At 32.5% G+C, this 25220-nt stretch overlaps 4 protein-coding genes across 5 annotated transcripts; 2 read left to right on the top strand and 2 right to left on the bottom strand.

Annotated features, from left to right (window-relative positions):
• Nucleotides 1–1901: 1901 nt before the first annotated feature.
• On the top strand, nt 1902–7806 carry LOC141711771 (uncharacterized). Of its 2 annotated transcripts, none has more exons than XM_074514449.1 (8): nt 1902–2072; nt 2845–3617; nt 4576–4764; nt 4873–4964; nt 6035–6094; nt 6215–6284; nt 6492–6695; nt 7142–7806. In XM_074514449.1, the coding sequence occupies exons 2-8, from the start codon at nt 2916–2918 to the stop codon at nt 7529–7531; spliced, it is 1707 nt and encodes a 568-aa protein (XP_074370550.1). In that variant the 5' UTR covers nt 1902–2072; nt 2845–2915; the 3' UTR covers nt 7532–7806. The 2 variants fall into 2 exon arrangements, with proteins under 2 accessions (XP_074370550.1, XP_074370551.1); XM_074514450.1 differs by lacking the exon at nt 1902–2072 and adding an exon at nt 2490–2630.
• Nucleotides 7807–9892: 2086 nt separating this feature from the next.
• On the top strand, nt 9893–14090 carry LOC141711769 (putative receptor-like protein kinase At2g42960). The gene is made up of 8 exons (XM_074514447.1): nt 9893–10486; nt 10861–11597; nt 11704–11808; nt 12003–12125; nt 12398–12568; nt 12674–12803; nt 12960–13169; nt 13650–14090. Exons 2-8 carry the CDS (start codon nt 10957–10959, stop codon nt 13779–13781), a joined length of 1512 nt encoding a protein of 503 aa, XP_074370548.1. The 5' UTR covers nt 9893–10486; nt 10861–10956; the 3' UTR covers nt 13782–14090.
• A 32-nt stretch (nt 14091–14122) lies between these two features.
• LOC141711770 (putative purine permease 11) lies at nt 14123–15836 on the bottom strand. Its single transcript, XM_074514448.1, has 2 exons — nt 15530–15836; nt 14123–15381 (listed from the first exon to the last, which is right to left on the bottom strand). Exons 1-2 carry the CDS (start codon nt 15567–15569, stop codon nt 14303–14305), a joined length of 1119 nt encoding a protein of 372 aa, XP_074370549.1. The 5' UTR covers nt 15570–15836; the 3' UTR covers nt 14123–14302.
• Nucleotides 15837–16436: 600 nt separating this feature from the next.
• LOC141711768 (uncharacterized) lies at nt 16437–20943 on the bottom strand. Its single transcript, XM_074514446.1, has 4 exons — nt 20792–20943; nt 19215–19282; nt 17694–17821; nt 16437–17128 (listed from the first exon to the last, which is right to left on the bottom strand). The coding sequence occupies exons 1-4, from the start codon at nt 20880–20882 to the stop codon at nt 16624–16626; spliced, it is 792 nt and encodes a 263-aa protein (XP_074370547.1). The 5' UTR covers nt 20883–20943; the 3' UTR covers nt 16437–16623.
• Between the last annotated feature and the right edge of the window lie 4277 nt (nt 20944–25220).

The raw sequence follows: 25220 nt of genomic DNA, 5'->3' as shown, positions 1-25220 counted from the left end.
CCATAATTTAATAATCCAAGTTTTTATTCCGAGTGATCCAAGTTTTGACTGAGTTTGACATGAGTTAAGTAAAAAAATGAGTTATGAGTTATGAATGAGTATACCAAAATCGGACCGATCCGAATTTTATAACATCGTATGCTTCTTACTTTTGACATGAACGAGAAAAAAGGTGTAAACTTCTTATTTTTTTCTAAAAAATTACGATTTCTGATTTCTCTTTATGTTTTCGATAATCAATTTTTTTTTCTTAATATTTATATTCAAATATTAAAGTCATTAAAAAGTCAATTTCTCGTAACGGTTGATTTAGTTGGTTAAAGAGGGGATAATTATCCTCTTGATCACATGTTCGAATTTCGCGGTAGCAGAAGTTATGATTATGCCTAATGAACAGAGTTTGTCGCTTAAATGCGGTTTATCCTGATTCCCGTGATTTGCAGGCTATTGCGTAAACCCGTGAAGTTTCGTATGCGGGTACTCTACGTTATTTTTTTTTAAATAAATAAATAAATTAGTTTTTAATACATTTTATTTTTGTTTCCTTATCCGGGAAGGAAAAAAAAACACAGGTTTATTACTTTATTACGTAGTTTTTATGCACTTCTGAATTTTATATTTTCCTCTTTGATGAGACCGATTATTGGGCTACTAGCTATGGGCAGGGTTGGAAAGAGAGTTTGGAAGGCCGGTTCCAATAAGCTCTTGTTTGGGGCTTAGGGTATTCATGGGCTCATCTTGTGCGAGTTAAAATAACTCAACGGCTCTGGAAATATTTTTAAATTGAACCACCGAAGAATTGGCCTTATACTCTTACCTTCCCAAAACAATAGTCTCTACGATTAAAAAAAATAGTTTCATTTTTTCAAAAAAAAAATAATAGTTTCATTACATTAACCTTCATTACTTTTTTCCTGAATAAAAAGGTAAATATTAAATTTTAATAAAAACAATATATTTGGAAAAATAACATGAGAAGCTATCAATTTTATACCGTTTTATTATGTGAAAAGCTATATGTTTCGTGATATGAACTTTGTGGACTTGTGGAGGGAGTATAATAAAAAACCATAAAGGTACGATTAAATTTATAATATAGAATATAATGTATTATTGATCTTTATTATAAGTTAAAATTGTATTAAGTTAAACTTAAATACTTCCCCTCTCATGCCCGTTTAGAAAATTTTAAAATAAATAACTTATAACTTAAAATTAATAAATGACTTACAAGTAATAAGTAGATAAGTACGTATAACTTATATTAGTGTTTAAATAATTTTACTTAAAAATCAGAATTTTTTAACTTAAATAAATTAATATAAATAATTTTTTTTATCGTAGGTAACCCGCAGCCGCTACCCTTCGGGTGCGCACTAGGTAAACCCTACGGGTTCACGCAATAGCCTGCAAATCACGTGAACAAAAGTAAACCGCATTTAAGTGACATGCTCTGACCCAGGAGGCATAATCATAAATTCTCCACCCGTGAATACAATTAACTTAGTTTGTGAATTTAAAATTAGAAAAATATTTAAAAACATATATTTTAAAATTAAAGAAAATAAAAAAGTGAAAAAATCAAAATAATTTGGGAAAAAGTACGTGTTATAAATTCAACTTATAAGTTAAATCGACAAACAATTGCCGTAAGTAATCAAGGACTTATAAGTGAATAAACAACTTTTTATCCGGAAGCCAAAAGGCTGTTAGTAGTTGAAAATTAATGAATATGAAAATTACAATAAAAGTTAGTAGTATAAGATAGATTTGAAAATTTATTTATAAATTTATATTCGGTATAAAATGAAATTCCTGCACAAACAAGTGGTGATGTAAAGGATTGCCACGTGGGTAAGTCTGAGTTACTGATTGTTGATTTTGTTATAAAATCTCTTAAAAAAGTCGGTTACAGATTTTATTCGCGGAGAATCTTGTTCGAGATCACTCAGCACAATCTCAATTTGCTTATCTCCCCACTTCTTCTTCAATCTTCAACCTATACATACATACATCATATATATATACATACAGCCACTACTATAGTCCACACAACTCTACTACATCCACTGGTATTTTCTCACCCATATTTTTACATTTTAAATTCCATAATTTATCTTTTATTTATGACATGTACGAACATTTCTTTAAATTACAAAACTGTGCTATAGTGGTTAGTAGAACTATGTTTTTAAGGATGTAGTAATTAGTGATGATTATGTTTTTTTTTGATGTAATAAATTAAAGTCCTGGGTTTTTTTAGCTCAAAAATCAATGTGGATTCTTGAATTGGTTTTTTTATCAACTATGTGCATTTTAGATACACAGATTGATTTGTAATAATGTATTATTACTCCCACTTTTGCACATTCAATGTTCTTTGATCGGTGAGTTAAAATTATTATTTATAATTTTTTTTTTTGTAAATAAAAGTAGAAAACTTATATTTTAATTCATAATTTTTTTTTAGATTATATTTATAAGGTCAAACCCATTAAAATAAGTGCAAAAATCAAAGCTACAAATAAAAAAAACAGAGGTTGTATTACATGACTCAAGTGTGCTGTTTGCTTTTATAATTCTTGAAAGAGTGATAAGAGTTGCTAATGCTTTTAATTCTTGGAACAGTGGTAAGTGTTAATTTGTTATAATGTATTATTACAGACTAATGTTTTATATTATAGTTGCGTGATTCAATAGAGACTGAAAATTTCCCGGTGATCCGCTTGATATATTGGAGTAGAATAACCCACTTGAAGATATAAATTATACTATATGCTAAACATCAAGAAATAGTATGCTTTACATTTCTGATAACTGTGTTATGCTATTTGGCATGATTAGATTAGATATGTGCTCGGAGATTGCTATATGTCGATCCTGTTTCTACCATTATTTCTGAGGTTGTAAAGGCTATGACGGAGATGGCAATTGGGGATATTGGTGCTGATAATTTAGATTTTATGGAGAAGAAGCAAGAGAATCAGAAACAGCCAAAGAAAGATGTCATGCAATTAGCATGTGGCTTATGGACTGATGGGCTAGTTTGTGCTTTTGAATCTGTTCAGAGTCATAGGAAGAGAGCTGGTTCAGTAGCAAAGACCCCTTTTGTACAAAAGGACACTGTAGGTAAACAAACATCTAGTAGGTTTCCAACAGCTAAGTATTCGGGACATGAAGTCAAGAACACCATTCACGAGTCTGTGCCTCTAGCTGAGTCAGTTGGCAATCCCAATGATCCATTGGTCGGCTGTGATGGCGAGCATGATTGCCTTTCATCGTATTCTTATACTGAGGATAAGTATCCAGGAAGCTATTGGAAACCAATTGGCTGGTCTCGAATTTCTGAACTTGTCCAAACTGTGCAAGTGGATACTGGCTGGGCCTCACAGCCTATTGAGTTTGCCGACAGTGAGGATGATGTGTCCGTTGCAGAGATTGCAGCTCCCTACTGGGAACAACCTGTAGGGCCAACTTGGTGGTGTCATGTAATTGCAGGGCATCCATTTATTACTGCTTGGTTAACTAATGCTCAGTGGTTACATCCTGCTATCAGTACTGCTCTAAGAGATGAAAGCAAGTTGATTAGTGAACGTATGAAGCACCTTTTCTATGAGGTAGATGTTTAATACTTTACTCTACAAGCTACTTCCATATGCAATCTTCTACTTTCTGTTTACCCTTTTCATTCTCACTATGTGGACTAAAAATAATAATTTTGGCTGCCACAGGCATTTAACAAATTTTACATATATATTTTCAGAGTGTAGTTTGTCACTGTATTTCTCTGCATCTAAGCTTTGCATAATTATCGAAAGAATGATATTGTCATGCATCTTTTCCCCTCCCTGAAATATATGTTATCATAAAGATGATAATAAAATATGTGAGCATTTTGGTCAACTGCCTTATAGATCTACGTAGTTGCCTTCTCAAGATTAATCTGACCTTATATAATTGAATTAAAATACCTTGATAATTTTGTAACAGCTTGGAACAAGGCAGATGTTTTGCTCCTCTCTCGAGCAGAAACTTCTGTAGTAAATTTTAAATAATTTATATAATATCATCAGAAACACCTTCCAATTTCAAGTAAAAGTTAAGAATTTGATAATTCAAAGACAGGTTTAACAAAAATAAAAGATTTGGATTTGTTCAAAGCGTCTATGTTATTGCCTTGGGCAAGGACTCTGTTTCCAGTTAGAGCGTCACATACATGGCTCCATAAGCTTTACTTGTTAGGAACTAGGAAGGAGTTTAAAGAACTTGTAGAGAGCACGGAAAGACTGTCTAGAAATATCTCCTTTATAGTAGTTGTGTAAATTGTCTATTCTCAATCTTAAAACCATACATACTAGTGCTCCTGTCTGGAAATTGTCTTTTTTCATTTATAATATGTTTGTTGACTATCATAGTTTTTAGTCATTGTTTTGCCTATGCATCATTTTTAATTGAATAGACCATAGTACTCACATTCATGTCAATGGTGTGGTACAATGCTAAATATCTTTTGGAAGACCAAGTTTGTGAAAATGCGAGCTCATTACTGTTGCTAAAAGTATTTTTTTTATGTAGGTCCCAGTTAGAGTTGCTGGAGGACTATTATTTGAACTTTTAGGTCAGTCAGCAGGTGATCCATTTGTTGAAGAAGATGACATACCTGTAGTTATGCGGTCGTGGCAAGCACAAAACTTCTTGGTAACTGCGTTGCATGTTAAAGGTTCTGCATCAAATATTAATGTACTAGGTGTTGCAGAAGTACAGGTTTGTGATTTTCAGACATGGATTTTACATTCTTTTGTGTGTGTGTGGGGGGGGGGGAGTTCTGCACAGGTAGCTTCCATTTATCCTTATTATGTTCTCCTCGAATAGGAGTTGCTTACTGCAGGGGGCAGCAATGTGCCACAAACTATTCACGAGGTCATAGCACTCCTGGCATGCCGCCTTGCTAGATGGGATGACAGGTAATTGTTTTCTATTTCTCAAGTTTGATATTAAACATCCAAATCTAAGAGAATTGGCATCTACTTTTTCTGGTTCATAGCCATGCCAAGTGTGAGTTTACTTAATGTGGAATACGAGCAGTAAGAAAGTATACGGTCTAATAAAAATCTGTGGAGATTGAATATATTTTTTTTAAAATTATTTTAATCACATCAACATTTGCTCCAGTCATATAATAACCCTCAGTATACTCTAATATTGTCACGGGTCTTTCGTTTTCAGATCTATGTTTCTTTAGTGGTAATAAAACATTTAAAAGTAACAGAGATATGCATGGTCAAAATACTCTATCCTTCTCATTCTTGTAATTCTTGATAGGGTAAATTTCTGCTTTGCAATTGATTAAACAAATTTTTATTGAACCTAGGTGATTTCCTGTGTATATTATTTAGTAGGAGCATAAGAAAGATAATCAGATATTCTTAGATGTTCAATAAAGCTGAATTTATTGTCTAGAAGAAAGTCATTTTCTATCAACCTTCTATGCAGACTTGTACTACACATATTACATCGTAATAGTTTTCTTCTTTTCTGAGCAAAAAAGTGATGTTATTATATTCTACAAATTGTTAGTAATTACTTCATCAGTTATATTATATGTTGCCTTCATTTGCTTCCTATATAAAGATTTTTGCATTGCAGTTCCATTCTCAAACTTAATTCAAAGTATAATGTGATATATACTACTTCTGGGAGTTGCATTTTTGCCAGACACTCTATCTGCCCTCTAAATGGATCTCGATTTTATGTAGGTTTATAAATCCAAAAAAATTAAATGGGATGCCATTTAATTTATTTTAATTATGACAGTTACATTAAACAAACTAAGTAGAAAGCACTAACGTTTACTAGCCATTTTCTAATATATTTATTTTAGTAAAACTGACATTGCAGGACCTTGATGAACGTGGATATATTAGACGATTCTATTTATCACTGTTTTTTTTAGAATTTTAATAAGTTACAGTTTTTTATGAAATTACCTACCTGCTAATGTCTCTTACAGAGCTGTTATCATGTTCTATTACAGGCTATTTCGGAAATACATCTTTGGTGCTGCAGATGAAATTGAACTGAAGTTTATGAACAGGTGTCTCTCTCTCTCACACACACACACACACTCATTATTGGATACGTAGCTGCAATTTCTTGTACTCATTTTAAGCTTCAACCTATCACATTTGTGAATAAAAAATTTACGTCTGTCTAGGAGAAACCATGAGGACATGCATCTTTTTACTGTTATCCTAAACCAAGAGATCAGAAGACTATCAACCCAGGTATATTGATGTTGTTTTTAATGGGAAAAGTGTGTTTTAAGAATGGAGAACACGTTATGAACAAGTCAGGAGTGCCTATCCAACATTTTATATTGTTTGGTTAAATGATAAAAAGAAGATACTATATAATGCTAAAAGAGAGGTTGTAACTGTACTACTTTGTGGATAAACTTTTGTTCTTTTCCTTTTTGGTTCTTACACATATAGGTTATCAGAGTGAAATGGTCATTACATGCCAGAGAGGAAATCATATTTGAACTCCTCCAACATTTAAGGGGAAATGCAACAAGGAATTTGCTTGAAGGAATAAGGAAGAGTACAAGGGCTATGATTGGAGAGCAAGAAGCAGTCCGTGGTCGATTGTTTACAATACAAGATGTTATGCAGAGCACTGTCCGTGCATGGTTACAGGTAATCTATTCCTCCATGGCAGGTTAAGATATTTTTGTACAATACTTTGCTTTAATTGTACTACAGTGAAATGCGAGGAGGTATTAGGGTCTCCATGTCTGGAACAGATAGTTCACATCAGAGTCATTGAGATACCCAAGTTGGAGTCAATTTCTACTATAATTACTGGAACTTGAGAAGTTGCATATCCCAAGTCCCTTGGCGTGTGTCTTACAAGTCCTGCACCTTTGGTTCTAAGATAAAAAATTAATGTATTTGTGCTCCTTTAGGATAGTAGAAATTATTTTGTGTAATTTCTATTTTAATTGCCACTGGTTTAAAAATCTCTCATGTTAGTTGTTCTAATGAAATTCAATTGATATAATCTGTCCAAGTATGTAGATATTTGTCAGTTCAAAATATTCTGTTGACAGATTTTGTTTGCTTGGCACAACTTTTACTTGTAGGACAAAAGTCTACATATCACACACAATTTGGGCGTGTTTGGTGGTTGCGGCCTCATACTTTCAGTCATCACAGGGCTTTTTGGAATAAACGTGGATGGAATTCCTGGAAATGAAGGAACTCCATATGCATTTGCTCTCTTCACTGGTCTTTTAGCTCTGTTAGGCGTTGTGCTGATTGCAATGGGATTGCTCTACCTTGGTCTGAAACGACCAGTTGCTGAAGAGCAAGTTCAAGTGAGAAAACTAGAGTTGCAAGAACTAGTCAAGATGTTTCAGCACGAAGCAGAGTCCCATGCACAAGTTCGAAAGTCTACTTCCCACAACACATTTGCTTCGAATGCTGCTACTTTGCTCAGAGATGGCGAAGAAGGTTATATCCTCATTGACTGAACACATCTGAGCAAGCTATAAACCTCCCAGGGGTTGCTGCTCTCATGTTACCTTATATGCATGGGATGAGTCGAATGACATGCCATAAGTTTAGTATAATTTTGACTAACAGTCACTTTACAGATAAGCATAGATACATAGCCAACCTTTTGTTTAAGTCAAAGATTACTAGTTTGTTGTAAAGTTGTGTGCTTCAAATGAAACGCCAAGGTTATGTTAGTTTTGCAATGCAGTCTAAAATTTACATTATATACAATTCTCGTTTTATTGTTATATTTTTTAGAATTATATGAGATATTCGATTGTGTTGTTTAATTCTACTTTACCTTGTAATATTACTTTAACACTAAAATATGTAAATATTTATTAAATATACATTATAAAACTGTTCTCGAAGGTTAGGTTAGTGGCTTAGTGATGTTTAACTAAAGTAGGTTTGTATTCGGTCCCTAAAAATGTTTCTCATTTGTGATGGACACGTTTGTCAATGCACATTTTTGATTGTTAATATCTTTAATTTTGTAGTAGTATTAAATATAAAAATTCCACTGTATTAAAGTATTCATCAATACGAATTCAACAAGATCACTCATGACTATATTTATTTTTATAAATTAGATATAAATTAGTAGTCAATCACTTACCATGAATAGCGTAAAAAGTCAAAATGTAAAATATATTAAGGGAGAGAGGGATTATTATATTACCCTTAAGAGCCGTTGTAAGTTTATTGTTTATGTATACTATATATTTGACATAGTCAATTGTCAAAGTCACTGAACTACAATGATATTTTATAAATTACTAAAATAATGTGTTAGTTGCTTTAGATCGATATGTCACCCAAGCTTGTAAGTTGTAACGAAGTACTTATTCCGCATCACTCTGTTTATTATGCTAACAAATTCAAAGATTTAATGGGTTTTTGCCTTTTTGGTTGTGTACTTATCTGGATAATTACTACTGTAATTTTTGTTTCTAAAATTTCTTATCCAAAACACTTCCATTAATAAGTTTGAGTTAAATGTTAATTCTATAAGATAGAAAATGCAAGTATCTCATTAATTAATCTAAAAATCACATTTAATTGAAGATTTAAGTGGATAAGTATAATAAACTTAGAAAGTGGAGATAAAAAGATAAGTGTAAGATAAAAAAAAAAAATCTCCGCAGTAGGGTGCATATCACAGCGGCACGGGTATGTCAAGATGGGCATGCCATGACGTCAATTAGCGAGCCATGTCTTTTCATGATTCGGCATGCCTTTTTACTATTTTTTTATTTTTTAATAATTATTTTAATATTAGAAATATCCAGAAATAACAAATATAATTTTAAAATATTTATATATTTTTAATTATATCCTTATTATATCCTTAAAAGGGATCTTATCCAAATATTTGGTAGTTATGGTTCTGTACCGCCAAAATAATCTCAATCGTTGGATCATAAAAATAACATCCTAGCCGAATAGAAAATAATCACATTGTTCTAATACTATTCAAACACGAGAATACGATATAATTTCCGAATACGATTCTAAATAGAATATGATTAGAGATTCAATCAATCATAAATAAAAATGATTGTTCTACTGATCCCCAAATACTAAAATATGATGCAATGATAGAGCTCTAATATGATGCAATTATATAACTGTAATAGCTATATAATATACATGACAAAAAAGTAATTAAATTCAACATTCGTATATATTTCAATATCTGCATATTTGTTGAAATAATATTGCAACAAACTGTAAAAAATAATAACAATATAAATACAAACATCAAGAGTAATAATATACCTATATTAAAAAATTCTAAAATAAATTTATAGAATTTTAAAAAACAAAACAAATAAATTTTAAAAAATGCACGGGTTATAAACTAGTATCTAAAAAGTTACTAATTTAAATGAGTATTATGATGATATTTAGTTGTAACCGTCAACTAACTTTAATTTTATATTCAAATTAATATATTAATATAATAATTATTTATTAAATTTTATTATAAATGACATTCCATTTAAACATTCCTTTTGGCCTACAGCACAAGGCACAACAGTGGATTGTGATATGCAGGCCAATCTTGCTTGTTAGTTGTTATATATCTCTAACGTTCGAAACTGATAGATAGTGCACAAAATTATAATTGTCCCTTTCCTACAATCTTGCTGTACTAATTAAGATAAAAAAGACAATAATACATGTGTATATGTATATTCACCCGTCACCATAGCTTAGCTAGATTTAAGACTAATAGCTGTACTGTACTAGCTATACAGTTGACTGACAAGTGACCTTCCTCTTCTACCACAAGCCCATCTCTTTTTTCTTGGGATTTTTTCTTCTGTGTTTCCATGTTCTTTTATTCCTACCACTTTTAACTAAATTGCCATTTTATATTTATATATTCACCTCCACATTGGCCCATCTCTCTCTCTCTCTCTCTCTCTAACTTGTTACCTCCATTGCAAACCAAGATTTCTTTACAGCACTTACATCTCTCTCTCTACAGCACTTACATCTCTCTCTCACTCTCTACAGCACTTACATCTCTCTCTCTATCTCTCTCCCTCTCTCATCCACATGACCACATTGCTTTTTACTACCACCATTTAAATCAACTTAAAAAATATACAATATTCTGTGCATCAACACATTTTCTCTCAAAGATTGGATTTTTAATCCTGCCCTTATTTTAACAATTTGTTATTATTTTTCTTCATTCTTTTTGCCCCCACTTCAGAGTTTACATTCTTCTACTTCCAAACTACGCCTCTTCACTTTCTTCTTCTTAGCTTTGTACTCTGCTTTGTTTATATCCCCACCATCTGGCATTGCCTCATATATGCTCACAGTGTCTCTATTTATTTAAAGGAAGCTCTTTTATCTCTTTCTTTCTTTTGGAATCTCCAGATCAAGTAGTTTAGGTTTAGATCACTGTCAAGGTAACTTTATTGTTCTTGATTTTTAAGTCTTTTGTTCAGATTTGTCAAGTGATTGGTTTTTTGGGTATATTGATATGTGGGTTAGTTTGTTTTTTCAAGTTCTCCTTGTTATGCATTAAAGTTATGATTTTTACTTGCTTAATGTTTTGGTTTAATTCACAAATATATATGTTTTATTAAGATGTGTTTTGTACCCAATTGATTTGTTTACCTGTCCTAGTAAATTAAGTAAACATCATTTTATTATACCCTCTGATTGTGATAGCTACTGATTTTTTATTCTATAAAGTGTATGTGTTTACAAGTTCTTGAAATATTATTTGCCCCATTTGAAGAAATATGTCAGTATGTTTGATATTTGTAATGTTCTGCAGTCATTTGTCCATTAATTGGATCCAGAAGGGCATGGGTAATTTTGTAGAGAACTAGAAATTTGGAACGCGATTAAGTGTCCGTGCCAAGTGACTAAAATGGCATCCGGGGATTTAAATAGAGAGTTGAAAAAGAAAGTTCTGGGCTTGAGATTATGGGAGTTGATAGGCATATGCGTCGGTGCATTTATTGTATTGATTCTGTGTGTGTTATCTATGTGGGTAACATGTCGAAGAAGATCTAGAAGAACCCATCGCAAGTACACTGATCCTCAAATACCTTTTGCCTCGAAAGATATCAAGGTTGACAGAGTAGGGCAGAGAAATATGAATGATCATCCAGAAAGTGTAGTTGTTTCTGTTCCTGATAAATCAAGTGATAAGAATTCTGAGAAGCTGTTGGTGCACCTAGGTATGAGTAAATCTAGTGATGCTGATAATATCAGCCAGTGCAGCTCGATGTATTATCATGATAGGCCCTGTAGTTCACAGTCAGGGGAAGAAGGAAGTTCTGGTACGACCAGAAAGCAGTCCTCATATCCAACGGCTTCTCCTTTAATTGGCTTGCCAGAAATGTCACATCTTGGGTGGGGTCATTGGTTTACTCTTAGAGATCTTCAGCTTGCAACAAATCGTTTTTCTGCTGAAAATGTGATTGGAGAGGGGGGATATGGAGTTGTTTATCGGGGAGTACTTATCAATGGAACTGAAGTTGCAGTCAAAAAGCTTCTTAATAATCTGTGAGTAAAGTTAACAAGCTTCCAATTTTGGGCCTCTTGCTTCTAAAGTCTTACTTGCTTCATTGTTCTTTCTTTTATGATTATCGTTTGATTTATCTTATTGTAGCGGGCAGGCTGAGAGAGAATTTAGAGTTGAAGTGGAGGCTATAGGTCATGTTCGGCATAAGAATCTTGTACGACTTCTTGGCTACTGTGTAGAAGGGGTTCACAGGTAAGCTTCAAGCTTTTACTCATTGGCTAAATTTTGTAATCCTTTTAATGTACTTCTCAGCTGCTTCTTATTGCTCAGATATGTGTATGCCATTAAAATATTAAATGAATATGAAAGTTGGAGTTAGTAATCAGTTTCCTCATTTCACGTCAACTCCTATATCAATGTTAATCTTTGTTCTGCCAATTCTGCAGGATGCTGGTGTATGAATATATGAACAATGGAAACTTAGAACAGTGGCTTCATGGGGCCATGCGTCAACATGGTAGCCTTACTTGGGAAGCCCGCATGAAGGTCCTTCTTGGTACTGCAAAAGCGTAAGTAGATCTTCGCTCAAGTTGTTTAAACGTTGAACTTTTTTTGACTAGTAAATAATCTTGTACAGTCCTAATATGCCAATTTACTTTCATCAGCATCTTGTACTTTCATAATGACCTTATAAACTTATTTAATCAATCACCTGACAGTTATTGTCAGTGCAAATTATCAGCAAAAAAAGTTCATTATGTTAAAAAGTTCATTATGTTACTTTAATCAATTTGTATTACGGTAACGATCTGAAAAGCTTTTTGTCACACGTGGGTTGCAGTCTTGCGTACTTGCACGAAGCTATAGAACCAAAAGTCATTCACAGAGACATAAAGTCTAGCAATATCCTGATTGACCATGAATTTAATTCAAAAGTTTCTGACTTTGGATTGGCCAAGCTCTTGGATTCTGGAGAAAGTCACATAACTACCAGAGTGATGGGAACATTTGGGTATGCTCGTTTTTATAGTGCTACATATGGCTTAGTCCTGAAGTCAAATATATATTCATTTATTATATTGTCATACTCAAACTTTAGTTTCTTCTGTGTGTGCAGTTATGTTGCTCCAGAATATGCTAACACTGGCTTGCTAAATGAGAAGAGCGATATATATAGTTTCGGGGTCCTCCTCCTGGAAGCAATTACTGGAAGGGACCCAGTGGACTATGGCCGGCCTGCTGATGAGGTACTAAGTCAGTACCGTTTTTAAGTATTTCAAGCAAGTTTTCTTTGTTGATGTCTATCCATGGCGCATAGCTATGCCTCTAGAGTAGAATAACTTTAAAACCCCACAGGTAGACTGTCTACATTTGCTTCTATAAAATTCTTATGCTCATGTCAGGTTAACCTGGTTGAATGGCTGAAAACAATGGTTGGGAATAGAAGAGCTGAGGAAGTTTTGGATCCAGATATTGAAACTAAGCCCCCAACACGTGCTTTGAAATGTGCACTTCTGGTTGCACTTAGGTGTGTTGATCCAGACTCACAGAAACGACCAAAAATGAGTCAAGTTGTTCGGATGCTCGAAGCAGATGATTTCCCTCATCGTGAGGTGCTGAATTATTTTTTACTATTTACTAATTCTTGTTTTTGTTTGCTTCTGTCACGTATGCAATTTATTTATGTCACAACTATAATAACATATTTGATTTATTTAACATGGTGTATACCAAAGATAAGGAAAGCAGCAGCCAAAAAGGCCCCACTTAATGTGTAGTGTCCACCGGAAAACCTAGTTCCAAAGGCTTTACATGCTTAATGTAACATTGGAGTCATGTCACAGTAGCACTTGCAGATCTCACCTTAAGCTTACTAATTATAAGAATTCTTCCTCAGCCAAGTCCCACACATCATTTTAGTTTAGGTATGCTGATGTATCGTTGGACCTATGGAAAAGAAAAGAGACCAACTCCATGTGCCCTGTTAGTAACGATTTCACTTGAGAGCAGCTTAGGTTCACTAGAAACAGCAAAAAGGTTAATAGTTATTCTAATATATCTACCTACCTGTCAATTTTATATTGTTTTGGCAGGATCGTAGAAATAGGAAGACCCGGACAACAAGCATGGAAATTGAATCTATGAAGGAGAATGGTAATTCAGCCGAGGTGGACAGCAAGGTAGGACAATCAGAAAACAAAGCATCTGAGATATTACACGAGTAGGATGACCGAGTCTCCATGACTCACGGTTTATTGCATTGTCAACCCTTTAGACTGAGTAACCAGTTGATAAATTAACAATACCTGCTTGGAAAGGAAAGGTTTTTGCTACAAAAATTAGCATGCAGGAGAGCTGTCTGACTGTTGATGGCCCATTTATGTTCTTGCAGCTTTTGCAGTGTCTCGTTATTCCCTGTTACAGATGCTAATATATGAGATCAAGAAAAATAGTGTACAGTGTAATTTCTGAATCCATGGCTGACCTTTTTATTTATTAATTTATTTATATATGACCATCATTCTTTTTCGACACTGTCAGGTTCCGTAACTTGTTTGTTATTGTCGATCTCTTCGGCTCAGTGCCTATTTTGATGGGGGTGTGATTTATATTTCTTGTAAAGACGGATTTAAGATTTTATTCTTACAACAGTCACATTCTGCCTGTTGTTTACAGACTTGCAGGGCCATGTAACATCCCCTTGCATAAAATGAAAACCCTCTTAAGCCTTTCAACCAAAGGAAGGTCAATGTGAATTTGCATCTGCAATTTTCAGTACTGCCTTTTTTGTCTTTAAATCGTCGAGGTAGTGTTGGTAGATATAAGAAAGAAACCCCCATATAGCTAGTAACATAGCCACAACTTTCACCCCATTGAGCTTATCATCGAAAAATAACACAGCAAGAACCGGAACAATGGGTAGTGCCACTGTACCAATCACGTTTGTAAAGAGCGATGATACTTCAAATAGCAATCCGAACGAGCCGATAGCATACACTTGCCAAGAAACAGCCGTCCACACCAATGTCATGACATACGATGCCTTCCCCAGCCGATAATCATGAATTTCCCTCCCCATAGTCTTCCACTCGCCACTGGAAAATAGGCCGGTTGCACAAACAGCTGATGCAGCAAATGACTGAAGAATCATCTGTTCAAGAATCACAACAGGGGTCACACTCTTCAGTATTTTCTGGAGCAAGTGTTGAGTGATGGACAACACTAGAGCATAGAGAGCACTTGCACCAATTGTGAAGATGAATCCAACCCAAAATTTCTGTTTTTCCGAACCACTTTTAGAATTCGTGTTGTCAACTCCAACTACGAGTAGAGCTGCAGAGGTGGTTAAGAGGACTACAGAATTCAGTATCAGTGCAGTGAACTTTTGTGAATTTATATAGAAGGAGAACACGGCATTAAAAGCTAATTGTGTGGAGCAAATGAGGGCAAAAGTAGAGACAGGAAGATAACAAAGGCCAAATGTATACATCATTGTAATTCCTCCACTAACAAGCCCAAGAAAACAGAAATACAGAGAGCCGAGGGTAAAGAGTGAAACAAAAAATCTCGAATTCTCAGTTTTGCCAGAGTTTGGAAAGACATGGAAAACGAAGAGAAGAACAATAAGAATTGGAAAACCAGCAGGTTGTACTAATGCTGCCATCCATATGCTTTTGCCACCTTCACTGAAGTAAAGCCTTCCCAGTAGAGTTCCTGCTGACTGACCACATATGAGAAGGACGGTGAAGAGGATCAACCGCAACCACCATTGATTGTAACCTTGGACGCTGTGTAGCAGTGTACGTCGTAAAGTTGTCTTGTCCTCTGACATTATTCATAAAAGTTAGTCAAGTAATTAGAGTACATCTATCAAAATAAGGGTCTATAACCTAAACTAGAAATCGAAAAAATGCTATGATTATATAGAGTATTGGTATGATACACACTATACTTAAAGAGTGACAATTTGCACCTATAACATGAAGTTGCGGCGGTTGGTCAACTTGTTCCATAACTGAAGAAAGAAGGATGGCCTGTGAATGTTTTAGCAGAGACTGTCTAATATGACTGATAACTGAAGTTGTATGAACAAGAAAGCTATCTAAGCTTGGTGGCCTAGATATTCAAGTTGAAGTTGTTATGCCACAGTCCAAAGACTGCAGGCTGTAGTAAAGGATAAATGGTGTCATGGATAACATTACCAGGCATCTAAAATGCATGTATTCCATATACTATGGCATCACGTTAATGTTATTACCCGGTTGTCTGCTGAGCGTGGAAATAACAAACTAACAAACACTACGCCTACCTCCCCTCTCTCTTCTTTTTCTTCTTGCATATACAACTTGGCCATAATTACATCTGGGTCTGGGTTAGGCCCAACTTAAAATGTAAGTGTAATTAGTCATGCAACTTATGTTTTAGATTCTTCTTGTAAGTTGAACTCCGAAAATCATTATTTCAATGGCAGATGACAATTATAATTTAACAAGAAATGAAATCATAATAAAGAACACTACAATTTAAAGAAGCTATAATAACATTTTAAGTAATTTATAAAATCACTTGAATTATATATTGTTATACAGGAAGCACACGTGAGTGACTGATTAAAATAAATGACGATAGAGAATAGAAGTGAATTAGAAAATAAATGCATGGATCGGATAGGTGTGCAACTTGCATTTCAACGATAATAGACCTTTGCATCTTAATTGATGTGGTTATTATGAATACAGATGTTCCATCATTATAAAGAAGTACTTATAAGCCAATCAAAACAAGCAAACTGATAAAATTCCGTGCTTAGCAGGTGCCAATGGCACAACAAAGGATACTACTTCCAGTTGCAGTTGCTCATGTAATTTATTTTACAAATTACACCTTAACCAACATAAAATAAATTCATAAACAGATAAAGATTCTACTGATTATACATTAGTATAAGACAGTTCAAAAACTTGTACGCCGTAGAAGAAAAACAAATAAAGATTCCTCTGAATTGAAAACCCATATATCTAACCCTACAGACTATGGTAATAATTCAAAATGTCTGGCCAACAAGATTCAAGAAGAGACATCTGTCCACTCTTTAGGTAACGAGGATCCAAAAATTCCCTGAAGCAACATTTTTTCTCGCTTTCCCAGCTTGTTTATGCCAGAACACTGATAAAACCCAAGCTTCAGTGCTTCTTGCCCTTCCTCCAGAGCTCTTTTCCTCACGGCTAATAATAGACCTGTACCTGAGAGTTGGGGAGAAGTATTGGTTTCATCTGTTCCGCCTTGACCACCAATTTCGCCTTTACAAGGCCTACCGTTTGACACCTTCTCAGACTGTTGTTCAGTTTGTTCAATACTTCCAGTTTGTTCAATACTTCTATCTGCTTTTACCTGGGTATCCTTGTTACTAGTAGCAGTACTGCTTCCCCACCATTTGTTAGAGGTTCTTAATAAGCCATTTGATGGGAATCCGTACCTGAATTCATCAACAATGGCTAAAGAAGAAGTCTGGACCTTCTTATATGCGGGGGGTTGTGTGATCGAGCGCAATTTCGGAATCTCGTGGACAGCACTGCACATCAAGATGCAACTGATTTTAACAGTTGAAAGAATCAGAAGAGAAAGATCTATGAACAGATACAATTCTTAAAATTTCACAGTTCAAGTTAATTATCATTTATCCATAGTCTGAACAATGCAAGTTTGGTACAGGCATGTTCTAATCGAAAGTTAATGATCCACAGTTTTAATGAGCTAGCACTCTTTGGTATCACGCACAATATATAGAGTTGGGAAAGGCCGAGTCATTTGGTGATCACTATTATACAAGTAGCAAAGAGGGTAATGGTAGTGGGGATTAAACTGCATACTGGTGAAATATTAGTTTATAGTAAAGAATGTGTAAGCCATCAGAGTAAGAGAAGGAATTGTTTAAAACTTTCAGAATTGCTAAAACAAACTTCTGAATTCTGATAGAAGGCCCTTCACCAAATTTGAGTCACTACGAACTAATGACACTATCTACAAAGTACAAACCAAAGACTAGCACTCATGGGACAGAATTATACAGACAAAGATTAGGCTCCAGGTACTACACCTGAAGGTGCTTTCTTTTGATGCACTGAGGTTTCTCTTACCCAATTGATACAGTATTCTTTGTTGCATCAACCTTTCCGTCTTTTGTGGACTTCAGTAATTCATGTCTCGTCTTTTTCTCTAGAGCTGCCTCCTTCATGATATCCTCAATACTCTTGCCTAGGAGAATCTAAATGATTTGCAGAAAGGATGCATAGTCAGATAAGAGTAGTACAAGTAAACCACTTCTACCCATGAATATTGAACACCATTAGTAAATGCATAAAACAAGAAGAAATACTAGGTACTATGCTTTTGCTAATCCTACAACAGCACCGAGTTCTATATTTTATTCAAATTGATATATGTGGTTATGATAGAGAAGGAAAAGAAGATATTGTAGTTTCCGTGTTTCACAATCCACAATAAAAAGAGAATAGTACACCTAATCTAAACAAATTTCCAATAAACAATTAAAACCTTATATACTTTAATTGCATTCATCCAGCCACACAAACTTGTTAGCACATCACTCAGGTAGTTTGTTTTTGGCAAGAGGTTAAAGGTAACAAGTTATAAAAAAAATTATAAAAAAAATTACTAAATCTTTTATTAGATAGAAAAATATAACTGTCATTTAAGATTAGCCAATGATGATTCCTGTTGCATGCTTTTGTCTCAATAGAGTATCAATTCTCTAACTAAATTTGACGGATATGCGAGGCCATAAAATTGATTCGACAGAACAAAGGTAAATCAAAAAAATATATTTGAAGTCACATCACAAACTACCCAGGGTCAACCAAGAGGCTTATTTATCAAATACAGTAAAACCTCTATACAGATATCCTCGGGACCGAGAAAAAATATTATTACAAAGAGGTTTTTCTTAAGTAGAGGTTAACATATGAATTGTTAATTAAAAATATTTATTTATAGAATTTTATTACACTAACTAGATGAATATCAATAAGTTTCTTGGACATTTCATCAAGTGGTTTACGCCTTAATTGAAGAAGAAATCATTGCACGTATCATGCAAGAAGCGCAAGGTGTTAACCAGAGGATGATAGTGTAGAAATCGAAGAGGTTTTGAGTCAAGAAGTTTCAAAGATGCTCGAGAAAATGGGATTATTTTGGATATAACAAGATGGTGATTGTGGTGATCAATTATTATGGACATGAAAGCTAAAAATGCAATTTTGACCCGAACGACCAAGCGATTGTTACAAATAACTTTAGAAAAATATTTTAAGTTGTGGAAATTCCAATGTTTATATAACAAGATTATATTTATTGGGATATATTTAATAAATTTTAAGCAGTTTTATTCCTTTATAGAGGAAAATTAATAAAGGATGAACTTTAAAATAGTATAGAATATTACAATGTAGAGTTTATTCCTAATTATAATTGACCCAAGTTGGGACTGTAATTTTTATTACAATACGGAGGTTATTACTATATTGAGTATTACTATATGGAGGTTCTATTGTATGTGTGTTTGTGTACAATTTTACCAATGGGTTGCTATCATCAAATTTTTTTTTATAAGAAGACAGTTTTGAATTTTCAAACCCTACCTTCCGATATGGCCACCTGACCAGACCATTATCCAGGCATAGTTTCTTCAGGGTAGTAATAGAGACACCTGTAACATTGAAATAACATACATTATGAGAACTTCTTGGAGAGACTTACTTAAGACACTTGAAGAAACAGGTTTATGCAATTTCACAATTATAGGCACTAGTATCAATAAAATCACCTAAAAATACATTAGCATCATTTTAATTTCAACGATAGCAGAAGAAATCAAATCCAATTAATTTTAGGTTTCAACGCGAAGGGTGGACACATAAAATTATAGCCAGCATCAAAACCTTGAACCAATAGCACCTGTATACGTTTGACATCCAAAAGCTATCAACATCTAGATCTCTTAGGAATTAATACATATTAATACTTTAATGAAAACAATTACCCCCCTACTATGCCTTGGGTAAGACCTGAACTCAACCTCTTCAAGGGGATGAAGGCATATTCACTGTTTCCCCTTCTATAATTTCTTCTAATTGTAAGACCTACACTAATTAAAGTCAGTCGGCTTATTAGTTATATGTGCTCACTGAAATGAAAATCTTTTTTTCCTTCACTCTTTGTTACATCTTCTGGCTTGTAACTTTAAATGCGAGGAAGTAAATATTTTGAGTAATATTTATAAACTTTAAGGTTGCAGGTTTCAATAATTGACCTTGTTCTCTTATTAGGAGTATGGTGTATGCTTACACTTATTCATTTTTGTTGTCTCCATGCAAGGTTTAGTTTCATCACACTCCACAGTAAAAAATGGTATAGGAGACAGTTTGAGCTAAGTTTCCTTGACTGCAACTTTCCTTGAAGATGATAAATGAAAAGGTTGCTATTATTGTTATCGAAATAGATGAAATTTTAATGGCTGCACATTATTCGATTACTTATAAATAATTAAGAATATTTACATACACTTCAAGTACTATGCACCATCATTGAATTGTATTCCAAAATTAAAACCCACTCAACAAAAATTAAACTTTAGCTAACAGCCATATAATTTACTTCTAAATTATTTATATTCCTTTTATATGATAAATATATAATACTACATCACTGTCACCAAAGCGTTACACTTGAGCACACATGATGGAACCAACCATAACCATGAAATCCTCAATAACATATATACGGTAGTTACCATAGAACCACTCTTAAAAACCTGTTGAAATCCTTAAATCAGTTTGTTACAATAAGTGCAAGTTTGTTACAATAAGTGCAGAGCGAGAGCTACATGCTCAATAAGAAAGAGTTTCATAAACGCAGAAACGAATTTCTGCAATATCGCAACGCATCAGAAGTTCAAAAGCCTACCCCATAACTACAGTCACAGTGAATCTCAATACCCATATAAATCAAGTAATCAAAAAACCCCACCTCCAATTTCTCTAATTTCCCCAATTTAAATTCTGAATAAATTTTCAAGTGCAAAAAAAAACATGCCTAATTAAAGTTTAGCTAAGCACTTGGTAACAACTATAACAATTAATTAATTAATTAATTCACTTGTTCATCGATAGAAAATAATAATAAAAAAGGGAATAAAGTTGCGAAGTAGATAAGGTACCAAGAGAGTCAGCAGCGTCAGAGAGAGGCAGGTTGAAATACTTTGAAACATCTTCCAATTTCAGCTGCTGTGTTGTGACCGGTTTAGCCATCAATGTCGCTGGTAGCCAAACTTGTGTGCCTCGCCCTTCCCCAATTGTTAGGTCCTTTTTATTTTGTGCACCCCTCGGGGATTAACCAAAACTATTATTCGGATTAAAAATTGAATATATTATAATTTTAAATTTTTTTATTATTATTATTTTATTAATTATTTATTAATAAACATATATTTATTAGGTTTGGGATCAAAGGCTAAGTAACTTAACGCATGTTTACCATTTTTATCTATAAAATATTACTTTTTTCTTTCCTTTTCCTTTGTACATTGTTTTTTCTTTCTTTTTATTTATTTTTTCAGTTGTCTATTTACTTTACATTTACAAATTAAACATTGAATTTGCATAATTTTTTTTATAAAAATATATTAACATAATTTTTTAACTTACATGCATAAAAAAAGTATAACACATAAAAAGTACACAAATATAAATTAGAGGACATAATTTGAAAAACATGTCAGAAATTAGAAAACACATAAAATATAAATTAGAGGATATAAAAAATACTGAACACACAAATATAAATTTACAAAATATTTAAAATATAAATTATATAATATAAAACATAAAGTACTTATAAATATAAAAAACATATAATTTTATTGTGTTATGCAAAATTTTTATGTGTTTTGTAATGTTATGTGCTATATAAGTATTTAAATTAGTGAACATAAAATATAAATTATAAGATCTAAACTAGTATTTATATTGTGAAATATAAAATTAATGAACACATAAATTAAAATTAATGAACATAAAAAATTACAAAACACATAAAAATTAAAGAAATAGAAAATATATAACAGAACATTAAAATTTACGGAACATGAATAAAGAATAAAAAATAAAAGGTATTTCAAATTAAGGAACACACAAAGTGTACAAGAAAATTTATAGAACATGAAAATATTCAGAAAACATAAAATAAAGATAGGGACCGAAAATTTTTGATAACATATCAAAATTTAAAGAAAAAAAATATATAGATATAAACGGCACATAAAACAAACAAATAGAGCTCTAAAAAAAATACCCGATATTAGAATTTTAGAGAACAAACAATTACTATAGAATAGAACAATCTTAAAAAATACAGAACACTAATGAAAAATATCCACTACACAAAACGATTACAAAACATATTAAACTTTCACTAACTTGTGCAATGAAAATTACAAAATATTTAACATAACAATTACATACAAATTATATAACACTAATAAAAAAACATAACATACAAAAATTATATAACATTAATCAAAAAACATAACATACAAAAATCACGTACAATAGTTAAAAATACACAACACGCACAAAGTAAATATAGAACACATAATTACTAGATACAAAAAAGAAACCTACAATTTAAAATATTTAAAACATGTTAAAAGAATACAAAATACAATGTCAAAATTTAATATAAAGCTAAAGGTAGTAAAAAACAACAAACTACATAACATAGTCGTTAAAGCTGAAGAACATGTGTGTTATATATGTGGACTTATGAGAGATAGTTACTTAGTTGCCTTAAAAAAATAGTTATCCACTGAATCTGACTCTTATTTATTATATCATAATTTTTATAATTATTTATATTCAAATGAATATAATATTTTGATTTTTAATAAATAATTATATATATTTCAATAAAGAAAAACTTGTAAGAATTAAGACTTAAAAATTGAATTGGCGGTACCTTGCACGGGATTAATAGGTTAAATAGAAATTTTTTAAAAAATCCTAGCCTACTAATAAACCAAATTGACAAAATTAAAATAAATGACTGGCCGGTATTTTTTTATTAAATTATGATTTTTAATTAAAAAGTATGTTATTGAAAAAATCTACGGTTGTGCTATACAAAGCTGTCAAATGATCCAAATTATTAGGTATTTTGACTTATATATGGTTTGAAAATATAATATATGTCTTATATCCGTTTTAAATATGAATCCAAACTTAGCGTAAAAAATATGAATAAATATGATTCCGAATATGAGTATTTATGTACCCGCTCAAATTATGTCTCATATTTTTTCAATAAAATGATCCTACCCAAATATAATATGTGGTCCGTATTTGATTAAAACCCGCATATGATTATAGTTTTAACTCATTACATTTCTAAGTAAATATCAATTTATAATTTATTAATATCTTGTATAAATGTAATTTATTACTAAATATAATTTACCCACCTTTAAAATGGAAAATTTATAATTTTATGAGTTTAATACATCTTATATTTAAGTTTTTTTATTTGTGATTATGTAGTATATTTACAATATTACATCTATTTTTTTTAAAAAAAATGATAATTATATAATATAAATTAAAATTATTTTGTAATATTGGTGGATCATATTTGACTCGGATGTGATGGATCACAGACTACCCGGTTAGAAAGCAAAAATACGATTTTGACTCATATCCGGTTTGGATCCGGACTTTCAATATCCGGGATCGATTTATATCAGAATAAAATGATATCGAACCTAAATCTAGACACTACAAAAATAATATAATCCTATACTTGAGCAAAGAGATACCCGATATGGCCCTGATCATTTTACACCCCTGGTGCTGCAAGGGAAAAAATGCAATCAAGCTGAGGACGGTAAAAAAGTGATGCCTAATCGCCGGCTTGAACCATCAAAGTGTGTAGATATTAAAAATTTATTTATGGAATAATTTTTATTGGAGTAAAAATCTTGATAAATAAATATTTAAAGATATATTTTTCAGTCTCAGAAATATAGCGGGCAATCGAGTCGTGTCGTGTAATTTCGTGTTTCGTGTACGTAACATGAAACTCATATCTGACCCGAAATGATTTTGTGTATTCATATGTAAAACCCATATCCGATTCGAATCGTGTCATATATTTTCCGTGTACTTTCGGTGTATATTAAATAAAAATTAATATAATATATATGTACATATAATATAAAAAAAATCTATTTTAATGTATAATTTAATGAAACATGGAGAGTGTATATTTAAATATATATATATATATATTTACATAGTATTCTATAAAAACTTGTAAATATTTATATTATATATATAAATATATGCATGCATTATATATATTAATTTATAAATATAATTATCTCGTATAATTTGGTGTTAGTGATTAAAACACATATTCATATAGTGTATGTTCACTAGTGGTGTACCAAATTGTCCGCTCTACTAAGAAATTAGACTAACAAAACAATCTTGGCGGTAGGAACTAAGTGGTAGGATGTGCATGATTGTTGGTAATTTTGAAGGGTGGATTGTTCATAGTTGGATTGATTGTTCATGATTTGGAATGCTGCATTTTTCATAGGTCTGTGCTTGTTCATTTGTGGCGTTTTTTGCTTAGTAGAGTGACAGAGCTCCATAACCATTATCATCCTCATTCAAAATGGTGATTTTAGTATAATATATCAAGAATATGATCATGTTACATGAAATCGTCAATTATTGCTCATTTCGTAACAACTAAAGCAATTACACAGCATACAACAAAACTGAATAGATAGTTCTTCAAGTGTCCTATCTCATGGACTATTCTTGCCAGCATTTTTATTTCTATTTTTTTGACCTGTACTTAATGTATCTGTTATACAGTATTGTTTTTTTTTTGTGTTGAACACAATGCAGACGCTATGAAAATCTACCAGTGCATCTTTATTTACTTCATGCCTTATTTGCAGGCAGGCTAATAAGTTGATCACACTCAAAATTTATATTGTTCTGCAATTTTATCCAAGATAAGCTCCAGTTTTCCCATCGATGAGAAGTGGGAAATCAACTTCTAGACTAGAACATACTTGAAGATGCGATGTTCTAAAGCCTGGTAATGAGATTAAATTTGCAGTGGTGCATTTATGATTATACATTGTGTAATGCAAAAACAAGTATGCACTATGTACAGACTAATCCAAATTTTTATCTGCAGAAACGGATGAAAGAAAGGTCTGAGGCATGGTTCATTTGAATTTTGTCTGGCACAAATCAATTTCTCTAGTAAAATAGTGGCCTTAATCATCTCTATCAATACATTAGTGACATTAAACCATTTCTCTAGTCATCAATCAACGATTCAAGAGCTTAAAAATCTATCACCCCTTCACGGTTCATCAACAATTTGAAAGCTTAATCATTTCTCAGCTTATGAGGTTTCTCCTCAATCAGACCAAAATTCACCAATACGAAAGATCAATCAATGCAAGGACTCATGACTGGTTAGAAGCAGCAAAAAAACACTAAAACAGTACATGGCCGGATGTCACAATTACTGTCCACATTATGCATGTACGCCCACTATTTTTAATTAAT

This window comes from Apium graveolens, chromosome 3 (assembly GCF_009905375.1).
Source record: "Apium graveolens cultivar Ventura chromosome 3, ASM990537v1, whole genome shotgun sequence".
Classification (NCBI taxonomy): Eukaryota; Viridiplantae; Streptophyta; class Magnoliopsida; order Apiales; family Apiaceae; genus Apium; species Apium graveolens.
This window is presented reverse-complemented; position numbering and strand designations above follow the sequence as displayed.

Bases quoted from the DNA above. Each gene is read 5' to 3' on its own strand.
- LOC141711771 (XM_074514449.1), top strand. From the start codon at position 2,916: ATGACGGAGATGGCAATTGGGGATATTGGTGCTGATAATTTAGATTTT. The intron at 3,618-4,575 runs GTAGATGTTTAA...TTTTTTATGTAG, and splicing joins TGAAGCACCTTTTCTATGAG to GTCCCAGTTAGAGTTGCTGG. The intron at 4,965-6,034 runs GTAATTGTTTTC...GTTCTATTACAG, and splicing joins CTTGCTAGATGGGATGACAG to GCTATTTCGGAAATACATCT.
- LOC141711769 (XM_074514447.1), top strand. From the start codon at position 10,957: ATGGCATCCGGGGATTTAAATAGAGAGTTGAAAAAGAAAGTTCTGGGC. The intron at 11,598-11,703 runs GTGAGTAAAGTT...ATCTTATTGTAG, and splicing joins AAAAAGCTTCTTAATAATCT to CGGGCAGGCTGAGAGAGAAT. The intron at 12,804-12,959 runs GTACTAAGTCAG...TGCTCATGTCAG, and splicing joins ATGGCCGGCCTGCTGATGAG to GTTAACCTGGTTGAATGGCT.
- LOC141711770 (XM_074514448.1), bottom strand. From the start codon at position 15,569: ATGGAACAAGTTGACCAACCGCCGCAACTTCATGTTATAG. The intron at 15,382-15,529 runs GTGCAAATTGTC...GAATAATGTCAG, and splicing joins GCCGCAACTTCATGTTATAG to AGGACAAGACAACTTTACGA.
- LOC141711768 (XM_074514446.1), bottom strand. From the start codon at position 20,882: ATGGCTAAACCGGTCACAACACAGCAGCTGAAATTGGAAGATGTTTCA. The intron at 19,283-20,791 runs GTACCTTATCTA...TCAATGTTACAG, and splicing joins TGACGCTGCTGACTCTCTTG to GTGTCTCTATTACTACCCTG. The intron at 17,822-19,214 runs GTAGGGTTTGAA...CAAATCATTTAG, and splicing joins TCAGGTGGCCATATCGGAAG to ATTCTCCTAGGCAAGAGTAT.